This window comes from Hippoglossus stenolepis, chromosome 16 (assembly GCF_022539355.2).
Source record: "Hippoglossus stenolepis isolate QCI-W04-F060 chromosome 16, HSTE1.2, whole genome shotgun sequence".
In the NCBI taxonomy this organism is placed as follows: domain Eukaryota; kingdom Metazoa; phylum Chordata; class Actinopteri; order Pleuronectiformes; family Pleuronectidae; genus Hippoglossus; species Hippoglossus stenolepis.
In genome coordinates this window covers 7635656-7647821 of record NC_061498.1, presented here as the reverse complement: position 1 = coordinate 7647821, position 12166 = coordinate 7635656, and the positions used below count along the sequence as shown (strand labels likewise).

General features: G+C 44.8%; 1 protein-coding gene across 2 annotated transcripts; it reads left to right on the top strand.

Moving 5' to 3' along the window:
- Positions 1-302: 302 nt before the first annotated feature.
- On the top strand, positions 303-10766 carry nptx2a (neuronal pentraxin 2a). 2 transcript variants are annotated; one of them, XM_035180787.2, is made up of 5 exons: positions 303-1197; positions 3083-3326; positions 5030-5274; positions 7918-8097; positions 8695-10766. In XM_035180787.2, the coding sequence occupies exons 1-5, from the start codon at positions 748-750 to the stop codon at positions 8920-8922; spliced, it is 1347 nt and encodes a 448-aa protein (XP_035036678.1). In that variant the 5' UTR covers positions 303-747; the 3' UTR covers positions 8923-10766. The 2 variants fall into 2 exon arrangements, with proteins under 2 accessions (XP_035036678.1, XP_035036677.1); XM_035180786.2 differs by having other exon boundaries at positions 3080-3326.
- The last annotated feature ends 1400 nt before the right edge of the window (positions 10767-12166 follow it).

Sequence of the window (12166 nt, the reverse complement as noted above, 5' to 3'; positions counted from 1 at the left end):
CAGCTCAATCACTTGTTTAAATGTTTGCTTGAATGGTACAGCCTCGTCCTCTTGCGCTCACTGCTCGTGCGCTCTCGTTTGGCATCTTTGAGCCACGGCGCGTTTAAACGGGTCACAAAAAGTCAATGAGACGCAGACATGTAGAATGGGTTGAATCCACTAGGATTTGATGACGTGGGCTGGAGCAGAATAACCGGAGAGCACGGATGATGATGATGATGATGAGGATGATGAGCGGAAGCGCCAGTGCGCACCTCCCCACAATAATCTGGCTGAGCAGCGTCGCTGTCTTTTCAGCACCACTCACTGACACTCCAACCAGGCGCAGAGGCAGGACGAGCGAAACTCTCTCGAACCGACCGTGGATATTTTCTATCGAGATAAAAACATTTAAAACTTTTATTTTTCTTATCGTTTCTTTTCCAGGGAAGGAGATTACAAAATTTTAAACCACCTGCTGAAAGTAAGAATTTTAGATTTGAATGTCTCTTTCTCAAACAGGACCGACCATGTGGTTGGTGGATGTGTGATTTTATACATTTTCACCACGGGGTTTGATTTGGCTTCTCAACTATAAACTTGTTGTTTTTTTTCACTTTGGAAGTCCAGAAAAATGTCAAGTGTCCGCTGAGCTGCTGTTGGAAGAAGTTTATCTGAATATTTTACGGGAGACTTCAGAGGTAAAGTCGGTGATTTTGGAGTCGTTTCTTTTTGCTTTCAAACGTGGGATCGGTGCGTTCAGTCGAGATGCTGAATCTGCTGGTTGGACTGTTGTCCCTGCTCACTGGACACACGGCGCGAACCCAGGATGCCACAGGTAGCCGCTTCGTTTGTAACGCCATCCCCCCGGGCGCTGAGCCGGGCTGCGGATACGTTTCTACGGGGAACCGCGTCCAGAGCAGCAGCCCCGGGGAGGACGAGCTGCGGAACACGATCCTCCAGCTGCGGGAGACCATCCTGCAGCAGAAGGAGACCATCGTGAGCCAGCAGGGGACCATCAAGGAGCTCAACTCCAAGCTGGCGCGCTGCGAGGCGGCGGCCGATGTGTCGCCCCAGGGCAAGTCCCGGGGTCAGGGCTCCAGGCGGAAGGAGTTCGGCAAGAACACCATGGGGGACCTGCCCCGGGACCCCGGCGATTCCGTAGACCAGCTCGGCAAGACCATGCAGAGTCTCAAGGGTCGGCTGGAGAACTTGGAGGTAAGATGGCACAACCGTGCAGCTCGTGCGTAAACGTACCACAATATCCCTTTTCTTTCATTTCCCACCCGAAGCAAAAATGTTAATATTGGCAACTAACACAACCAAATGCAGAATATCTCAAATTTCTTTCAATCATCAATGTCTTTCAACCTCTTTCACCAGTAATATTACTCAATATGGATCATCGCATACACGTCAGAGAGCACTGCGCGCTGCGGGAGACCTCTCAGGGGAATCGTGAGATCAAAGGGTCACGTCATAGATCTGTCTTATCAATATATTCTTTAATCATTGAAAGACTATTGGTGGTGGAACACACTGATTGAGAGTTATTAGCAAAAGATGAGCAACAAAAACATCTTGTCAAAGGTGTAATCATGCATGTGGTGCAGAGATTTGCAATGCCTCCTTGAATAATTTATGAGTGCAATGTGTGAGTGTGTGTGTATTTGTGTGTGTGTGTGTGTGCGTGTGTGTGTGTGTTCCACATAATGTTTTACTTGCCTTCATGTGACTAATTATCCACAGCAGCTGATGAAATTCTTTCCTGCAGATTTCACCTGCATCAGAGCATTGGATTTATTTATTTTTTTTATCTGTCGAATTTAAAATGCTTCATGATTACGCTGATCGTAATCCTGTTGACCTGAGAGAGCTCTTAATTTCCTCCAGCCCTTTGTCTGGTCCCAGGAGACCTCACTTCTGCTCTATGCATTCATTTCATGAGGCTCAGAGATCCCATCCAGCTGATATTGAGGTCACCTATAGGGAAATGCTTCACGTACAAGGTTGATATAAGCCCTGGCTTTATCTCTTATGTCACATCAGTAGTGTTGTACATTTTTCACCATCCGACAGCCCTGATACCATAAACAATCACAACACTTGTGATTTATATTCAAGGTTATGTCTATAGCCAGCCTGCTGCATTGCCGACCCATCCATCTCTCCCTTCCCTTCCCCCAGCTATCTCTCCCTCTCTCCTTGATTGGTTGCTTTAATACCTTGATCAAATCAAGCATACACTGCAGCTGTGCAGGATACATATTTCATTGCATTTTAATTGCACATGTATTGATCTGCATCTGCTTAACATAATGATTGTTGCATGGTGGTGTTGCTGATCACGTATGGCTCCCTAGAGCAGGACCTCTCTCACTAATCAAAGTCATCTGCATATGTCAACAGTTGCCTTCAGGACATTGCCAGCGCTCACTTTGGCCCCCGGTGGCAGGTCAGCGGGGAATATCTCACTGGAGCCGGTAAAGTGGTTCCACTGAGTCAGGAAAGGCCGATTAAAGTTGTGAATGTGTCTCAAACACGTGTCTGAATCCCAAAGTGAATCAGTTGGCAGAGAAACATCAGCATTTCTTTAGATATGAACATCTGAGGCCATGTTTTATTTGGTGATATCTCTGTGTGCCGCCACATGGGTTTTTGCAGTTGTTGTGCCCTTTTTACAAAAACCCTCTGCGATCGTGCCTGGTGTGAACTCTCTGTGACGTCATGTGGCCCCTACCTTTAATACCCGCTCCAGCCGTGGGTGTTTGGCAGGTCACCAATCGCCGTCGGCCACAGGGACACACTGTCTTCATTTTGATATTGATGTATCAAAAACAATGGTGTTAAAATACATCGGACTGAAAACGGCCAGCTAGAGCAAATCTAGGGGATGAAGAGTGAATGGCTGTTTACATACCTACCTACCTCTCATCCATCCATTCATCGATCTGTCCATCAAGTCCTCCATCCAACCCATCTCTCCATCTGTCTATAAACCTACCTAACTACCTACATGTTTTTCTACCTATCGATCTGTATCTACCTGTCTGTCTATTTTCTGCTGTTTTCCTTCAATCTTTCCTTCTCTGCCTCCCAGCAGCAAAGTTTGCGTCTCCCCAGCACAAACGTGTCAGCTGGAGGTGTCTCTGCCCTGACTCCCCTGCCTCCCGAGCTGCGGGAGCTGCTGCGGCAGCGTCTCGGGGCGCTGGAGACCCAGCTCCTCCGGAAGGTGGCTGAGCTGGAGGAGGAGAAGAGCCAGCTCTACAATGAAACAGCGGCCCACCGCCAACGCACAGAGAGCGCTCTCAATTCCCTCCTGGAGAGGATCACTGAGCTCGAGAAAAGTAAGCAATACAATGGGTGCTCTGAATTGTTCATCACATTTTCATGCCACACTTCTTTTGTCTGCCAGATTTGGCTGTAATTAGTCAATCCCTGTGCAAATTTCTGATGATGCAAGGAAAAACCTCACAGCGTAGTTTTGTATTTTTCTCAGAGCTATTTATGAAGCAGCTCCTGGTCTTGGAAATGAGGCCTGGAAAGCAACGCTGAATGCTTAATTAGTTTAAGAAGTATAAGAGTGATGTCCGCACTCGGGGGCATCACTTTGATGCTAGATGTCGAAATAACACAAAATATCTGGACCCAAAGGAAAAGAAAGTGATCTCACTGCTCATTGGGCATTTGTTTGTCCTCTGAGGCTCAGGTGAATCAGTCAGTGTCTATTTGAGGATGCAAGTTTATGGGAAACAAAGTTAGATGGAGGAAGACCATCTTTACAGTATAACAAGTCAATACAGTAGCCTCTTAAATAATAATACACTTATTAAAGGTTCAGTGTGTAAGATTTAGATGAAAGGGATCTATTGGCAGAAATTAGATATAAAGCAATCCTAGTGATGTTTTCACTAGTGTGTTTCATCTTAACTGTACAAATTGTTGTTTTCTTTACCCTCGAATGGGCCCTTTATATTTAAATACTTTATATTAGAGACCGCGTCCTCTCTACGGAGGCTGCCATGTTTTTTACAGTAGCCCAAACTGGACAAACTAAACATCTTTTGAGTTTTTATGACAACTGAAGGCTACCACAGGTTCTCCTTTGTTTGGAAGGGGAGGGTGAGGTGAGGGGTATTCAGCGGCAACATGACACTTCACCACTAGATGTCACTAAATCCTACACACTAAACCTTTAAGTTCAATTTACGTCAAGATAGAGCCACAGAGATTTTGACTCATTTCTACACTCAGTTTACATCATAATCTTTCCTTCCTTCCTTTTTTCTGTTGAGGCTTTGGGGAAAAAGTGGCCTGATTTCTTCTGACCCCCGAGCTAACATGAGCTTATATGTTATAAACCTTACAGAGTTACAGCTGCACCACAAATGTTGGAGTACCCCCCTCCACGCAGATAAAACTGTGGCTCCAGCAAATAAAAATATGCAGCATGTTTTCTCGGTGAAAATCCCCCTTTCTCTCTTCTTTTGTTTTCACTTTCTCTTGAAACTTTCAGCAGGCTCCTCTCTCCCCATCTGTCCTTGTTTACTCCACTTCTTGTCCATTTCTTTTTTTCGCTGTGTTTTAAATATTAAAACTCTTGTAATCTTTCTTTAACTGACCAGCATTCCCATCATTTATAAATCGTGATCCAGTTTAACAGAGGCAGAGGAGAAACAGGGTCAGTCACACCGACCCCGCCACCACTGGCCCAGTATAAAACCCCTGAGTGAAGTGAAGCTGCAGAGCAACAGCCTGATAATAGAAACGAGTTCTGTATTTCTATGTTGTGGGTCTGCATGTGGCACATGGTTTTTCGTCATCTTGCAGTGGAAAAACTATTTTCTCAATTAGGTTGTGATGGCAACTGGCTGGTTTACGTGGAGAGGCAACTAATTTTTATTGAAAAGAAGCATTACATTATTTACATCCTCCTCTTCTTCATCATCAACTTGATCCCAAGTCTTTTCTGTCATGGAGAGGATGCAAACTTCCTCGATTAGATCATAAGAAAATCATAAGAAGTAATCATTGTCTTGTCAATTCACAGGTAACAATGCCTTCAAGTCACCTGAGGATTTCAAGGTGGCCCTCCCTCTTCGTACCAACTACCTGTACGGCCGCATCAAGAAGAGCCTCCCAGAAATGTACGCTTTCACTGTGTGCATGTGGCTCAAGTCCAGCGCCAGTCCCGGCATCGGCACCCCGTTCTCCTACGGCGTGCCGGGCCAGGCCAATGAGATCGTCCTCATCGAATGGGGGAACAACCCCATTGAGCTGCTGGTCAATGACAAGGTAGGCCCGTAAACTGGTGTCTTGCTCAGGCAATTGAGCACCTCTGATTATTTCATGCTGTCCAGATTTTATGAGGAGGGATGAGGAATATTTGAGTCAGAAGCTCAGAATCATTTCTCCTTTGCCCGGCAACACTGCAGGCTGCAGCAAACGTGGATCAGCACTGATGCTAATTACATGCAGGGAACGCAAGAATGTGTTCATGCCAGCACGCTCCGTGGTGAGAAAACAAGCAGATAGTTACAGTATGTACATGCAATCACAATGAAGACACAGCTGAGGGGAGATTCACTGACCATCAGCTCTGAATATTTAATAGCACCTTATAAACATTTAATATCATTGACCCACATTCGGCTCACACCCAAGAATAACAGAAATTCATTAGAGAACTTGTTCTGCCGTGCATGCTCATTTGAGGGCCTCATCTTCTATGCTTTCTGTAGACACTATGTACTGTAGTGGCTACACAGTCACATACTGGGAGCTTCCAGTCCGCTGTGGGAATTTCAATTAACACAACAGTAAACAAAGTGGTAGAAACATGGATTGAATATTTTACGGCATTTAGTCTTAAAAGAAAAATAATTGTAGTTGTTGTGTCAATGGGAGCTGTGCGATGTAAAAACAGATTTTTATGTTTCCTGGTGGCGCGGCTGCTTCTGCAGTGGTGTCATGTCGGATTATGGGGATCATTTTGGGGGAGAACCTTCTTGCGGTGGAGATTTTTTTTTCTTCTTCCTCCCACTGTGTTGTTTACGTTGGGAGCTATTGGCACAGGCAGGTCTCCTCGCAGCTTTCCCTTCACCATGCATTATACATGTGTTCGAGACAGACAGATGAGAGAGAGATGACAGGAGAAAGGAAGGATTGTACGAGAGGAAAAAGGAGGATAAGGGGGCTGGTAATAGAAAAGCTGCAGCGCTTTGGAGGTGGTAGAGAGCTGAGGAGTGAGAGTGAGAGAGAGGGGAAAGAGTGAAAGATGAGAAGATGCCCGGAAAAAAAAAGGAAACTGGGAAAGAAAGCAAAGAGCGAGATGGAGGAGCGTGAGACTGGTGAATATGATTAGTGCATACAGCGGCACATCCATGTGTTGAACTTGTTCACAGTAATAACAGGGTCCGCTGGGGCACATTGTTGATGCTGTTCATTTGGCTGCATACAGACGAGGAAGCTGCATCGACAATATTAAAAAGTGCAACGCTGCTTGTAATTTGTGTTTGTGGGTGGTTACGCACGGAGAGATTCTTTGTTGTTGTAAAACAACACCCCCATCAGGAGATGCTGTCTCTTTGTTCAGGAGAGGTTTGATATTTCTGCATTTTTTCCCCCTGCAACATTCAAATGAAATTCAACATTCGTCTCCATGTTTTCATTCACATGTGACTGCCAGGAGTTTAATATGTACTGGATTGGATCAGTCTTGTTGGACACTAACACTGAGTTCTTTTGGCAAGTGTGCACGTGTAATCTGACTCTCCGAGCTTCACAAAGCTGGTGTTATCTGGAACTTCATTTTCCAAATTTTAGACACAAATTCCAGCAGTTCTGTGCAGACTTTACTCATCAAAATTCATATTGTCCAATTTATGCATCAGTCTTGGTTGAAGGCAGATACTGAAGTGACTTCTCCTCTTCCTACATGAGCCTTTAAAACATTTATCTAAAATCTAATTAGTAGTTTTAGACATAGGTTGTACATTGTACTGCTTTTCCACAACCGACACCACAGCAGCAACAGCATAGAAGTAGCTAGTACCAATGCCTGTGTTAATTTAAGGTATCAGTCATGTGATTTTTTCTCCTACAGAAAGAAAAAATGTCTGCACTGAAAAAGGCTTATATGAAATTATAATTTCTTCAATGTAATAACTGTAGAATTATGCCTTTTTATGTTTTGCAGATGGGATCATTTCCCTGTGGTTGCAGTGTTTTAATAAAACGCTCAATATCATTGCTGTCGTATATTAAGTGCAGCAGAATTTTTAACAAGAATTTGGTTTTCATTTTAAGTTCCCTAAATCTTTAAAGAGTCAGTGGAACTCAGACTCCTCCAACTCGGAGAGACATTGTAATAATGCAGCCAGCGTTGCCTGTAGTCCCCCTGGTGTTAAGAGGCCACCTGCCGTCCTCAACCTGGTCAATTGCCTTTTTGTAATTGCGAGGCAGCTTGAACTTTATCCTCAGCGACTCTTTTCAGGTTTATTTGTATCTGGCACGATATCTGCAGCAACACACGAGTGTGAAGAGTCTGAAGGCTCATTAAAAAAAGGCTAATGAGTTAAAATCTCATGTGCGGTGCCCTATCCTCGGAGGACCATGATGTCATTGGTTTATAAAATAACCACTTGTTTTGCTTTGATCTGTGAACAAAGCACAAAAGCTGAGGAGGACACTGTTTTGCTATTAGCAACCCGACCACTTTGAAGGATGATTTATCCCTTGATGTCACCTGGGTAATCAAAATTTTATATGTCGCACCGGCTCATCTGGAAAAATTCTCTGTCTCTTTGAAGCCCTTAACCCCACTAATTGCCGTCCTTGTCTCCAACATGCTACAATTAATCTCAAACCTCTCTTGACTCTTCTTCCCCTCCTTGCTTTACCTCCCTTCCCCATTCCTTGCCTTCACCGTCCGACCAGGTGGCCCAGCTCCCTTTGTCAGTGAGTGATGGGCGCTGGCATCACATCTGCATCACGTGGACAACCAGAGACGGCTTCTGGGAGGCGTACCAGGATGGCGAGCGTCTAGGCACCGGGGACAACCTGGCCCCCTGGCACCCAATTAAACCTGGAGGGGTGATCATCCTGGGACAGGAGCAGGTGAGAGCAGAAGAGAAGCCTAGAGAACAGTTGGGTGTGCATTTGCAAGTGTGTGTGTGTGTGTGTTTTTGTGTGTGTTTGTGTGTGTCAGTAAAATCCCTTTGCGTATTCCCCCCCTGAGCTCAGTGCCGGAGGCTAAGACCCAGGGAGCAGCAGAGAGGAGGCAGAGAGACTCTTCTCACGCTATCGTGGCCCTTTCAGTATTACCTCATTCATCTAACTCTAAACTGCCCCATTATGCCCCTGGGAGTTGCGTTAGCAGGTTATTCTGTCGATTAGCTCCATGACAGCCCCTCGTATGCTTAAGAAAAGTGCAGTGACGTGTGAATAATGTCCACAGAGAGCCATTAACTCATATTGCATTCGTTTGGAGTCTAAAAAGGGCCGTGCTGCTTAATGATTCAGTCACACACACACACAAGGTGAGATTTCTGCAGATTGCACAATATCGGAGACTTCACACCACTTGAATGTTTTAGAGTGGCAGTACACTCGTCGTTTGGCATTTTGATGAAAATCAAACAGAATTGAAATTCTGTTTACACTTCCTTCAGAAGTAAACTTCTCAAACTTTGACTTTCTGTCTCCCTCATGAAGGATGTAGTCGGAGGCCGCTTCGACGCCACGCAGGCCTTCGTGGGCGAGCTGAGCCAGTTCAACATGTGGGACCGGGTGCTGCGGCCTGTGGACATCGTGGGTCTGGCCAACTGCTCGGCCTACATGCCCGGCAACGTGGTTCCGTGGATTGATGCTAACGTGGAAGTGTTCGGTGGTGCGAGTAAAGCCGCTCTGGAGATCTGCGAAGATCGTGCTTTTGAGTCCTAAAGGATCTAATGTAAACCAGCTTGGCCACTGGGACTGAGGAGCTAAGTATTCTGAACTGCTTGCTGCTTCTGTCAAATCCCAAAGGACAAGGCATGAGTGCAACATTTTTTACATATGATCAGACTGTGTAGTTTACTGGGCTCACATGTTGATGTGTCTTTCCAAACCGAATCCTAAAGACTTTACAGGATTGCCACGACGCGACCTACTGTCATTCTGTGTTCTCTCTTCAGTAGATCAGCTTTCATTTGACTTCTCTCTGAAAACAGCTCTCTTTTTTTTGTTGCAATCCATACACTGACAATACCGCAGTGTTTCCGTAGTGAATGTGAGCTCAAACGGACTTTGATGCGCGATGGAAGACATCTCCCGAGTGTTACAGAGCACGCCATGCTGTGAGCTTCCTCGTTGTTTGAAGAGCAATGAGGCACCGAAACCCGAAGCGGAGAAAGAAATGAGGCGGACGCTCTGGAGTTCAAAGTGGCCAAGAACAAACCCTTTGCTGTTGATTATATCGAGGCGTCCCAACATGGCAGACTGTCCAACTCTCCCGCATGAGAACCGAGCGGAGAATCGAGGTCCAGTTCAGAAGTGACAGTGCATGCTTTCTGTCAATACCCAGGGTGTGTGGGGGGGTGTGTCCAAACAAGCCAATGGAGCTTGCTGACAAAATTATATAAGCGTGTGTGTGGGTGTGTGTGTGTGTGTGTGTGTGTGTGTGTGTGTGTGTGTGTGTGTGTGCTCCATGTGCGTATGGCTTGTCTTGCGTGTAAAAAGACCAGAGATTATGAGGGAGGGAGGACATTTTCATTCTTGTAAATCTATGCTTAATACCTCTCTCCCCCTTGAGCAGATGCCATATCCCAAACAGCTTTATAGATGGGCTGGCTCTGCTCAGGTTAATAGCGATGTCGGACAGCTGCCCAGGACTGGCGTATCGACAGCGGCGTGGACGCCAGCCGAGCGCCCAGTGAGGGCAGGGCCATCGGCTTGACCTTCAAGGACAATCCTTAATCCCTCATCTGGGTATTAATTATCTGTGTTTTTGAATGATTTTGGCAGCGAGCAGCCCCTGGGCCCCTCAGTGTTTCTCTCTGCTAAGAGTGTCACAATCAATCAAACATTGAGATTGAGAAGTCAAATGAGATCCGCACTATAAGGACATGATGAATGTCACCATCAGATGCACTTTGATGTGTATCGCCTCTCACAAAAAAAAAAAAAAAGAGAATGGTTTTGAACCATGAATATAATATATTTTTAAAAAGATATAGGGAATCAATTAATTCTGGCACGGCTTAGTGAATAAAAATGACGCTTTTCGCTGCTTATTTTCTGTCGGTCCTTAATGTTGTTGTGGACATTGGTTTCAGTTTGTTTCTGATAAACAGTGTGAAATATTGAAAGCAAAGCCTGGTGCTGAAGCCCCATAAGAAAATGAATATAGTGTAAAAAAGAGGCAACATAGACGTTAACTTCGGTTTCACATCCAGAACTTCTTCTCCTGGTGGACTTTCCTCACTGAGTAGACAATAGTATAAAAGTCACTGAAAAAGCTTCTTATCTACATATGAAAAAAAAAGCGACCTCTGATGCAGTAGGTTACTGGACAGCACCGAATGTTACAAAAGAGTCACTCAACATTAGGACTAGAATATGTCACCAACATGTTGTGATTGTTGCTCTTCTGAGTGTCTTTGTCGAAACTATTCTGATGTAAACTCGAGACTTTTCTTTCCTGTAGCAAATGTATTTTTCTTGTTTTTCTGCTCATGATTTTTGTCCATCAGCAGCTCGTTATGTAAAAAATAAGCAGAAGAACTTAAAGAATTGCTTCGTCTAAATGGTGAATGGCCTTTTGTGAGAACCATATGTGCTTTCGCTTGTGCACAATGTGAACGTCTTCTCGGCTTTTGCAGAACTAACAGTTCGCTCGCAGCGCAGACAATGAAGGAAGAACAAGAAAAAGAATAGCAGTGTAGGTCCTGCACCTTTCTGCCATGGGAATGTCCTCCCTGCTCCTGAAAATAGAGGGAACATGATTCAGAGGTGACAATCACAGCAGCAGCTCAGTAATGTGATGGAATTGTGCCGCTTTAGGTCATATCCACTATTACGCTTTCGTTTGAAAATGGCCTTTTCAAACTAAAAAGATCTCTGTTGGTTTGGCTCTGTATCAGTTTTAATCCCAGTCCCCACTAACACTCCAGAAAACACAAATCATGTTACCGCTCACATGCATGTGCCTGCCAGTGGACACGGAAGGTTTTAGCCTTGTAAAATACAGAATTTAACTGTTAGCAAAGATAACAGGGTCAGAAATGCTTGTAATTGATTTTCCATTTTACTGACAAATGACAAATCAGCAGAGACCCAATCAGAGAGCGGATGTGAGTGTCCACGTCTTTGTTGCCAATCATCTTTGTTTCTGCCCGTCCAGACTAAAAACGCAGTGCCAGAATTTTCAAACTAAAATGCGGCCAGAAGCATTTCCAGAATTCTCAGAGAAGTGCGGACGCCAGGCGAGATTTAAACAAAGCGTAGTAGTGAGTGTAACCTTGCCAAGGTCATGCACCATTTTGCACTCAAACACCGAAACACCACGGAGATTAACAAAAGCTCCATATTTTCTACTTTTGGTCACATTCATTTGAATGATGTTTGTCCAGTCTGTAGCCATATCACTGGTCGGACCAGCCACGATACACATGGAAGGATGTGCCCCTCTCATCTGGGCACTGTAATGTCAGCACTGGAGAAATCCTCTGGACTGGCAGACGTCCAGGTGGAAATGAAAAAATCGGCCCAATGGGGATTATTGAAGCTGCTGCGATGTAGGACACTGTGAGCCGTCTTCGTTCTCCTCCACGCTGGTCCCGTCAGTGTGTTCATGATGTACTGGGGGTATCTGAGGCCTCCGATGGAAAACCGACAATGTGAAAAGTATACGTGGGATGTTATTGTTATTTTTAGAATATCTTAAATCTCAGATTTCCTTTGCATCACTGCCATAAAACTTCACGTCTGATGTTCTCAAGTACAAATTAATTATTAAAGGGGAAAAAAATCTAACTTGCTAACTAAATGATTAATTCTTTAGTTTGTAAAACACACAAAGTAGAATCTTTCCAGAAGTTAGAAGAAGAACGACCACTGCAGATATGACGACAATAAGAAATGTGCGGCTCCTCGTCGAATCCTTTAATGCTCGGATGTAAGAGATAAAATGAGATGTCCAAAGAAC

What these genes read in the sequence shown, in the direction of transcription:
- nptx2a (XM_035180786.2), top strand. Translation starts at nt 748, where the DNA reads ATGCTGAATCTGCTGGTTGGACTGTTGTCCCTGCTCACTGGACACACG. An exon ending in GTCGGCTGGAGAACTTGGAG is followed by an intron (nt 1,198 to 3,079) that starts GTAAGATGGCAC and finishes TCTGCCTCCCAG; the next exon opens with CAGCAAAGTTTGCGTCTCCC. An exon ending in GATCACTGAGCTCGAGAAAA is followed by an intron (nt 3,327 to 5,029) that starts GTAAGCAATACA and finishes GTCAATTCACAG; the next exon opens with GTAACAATGCCTTCAAGTCA.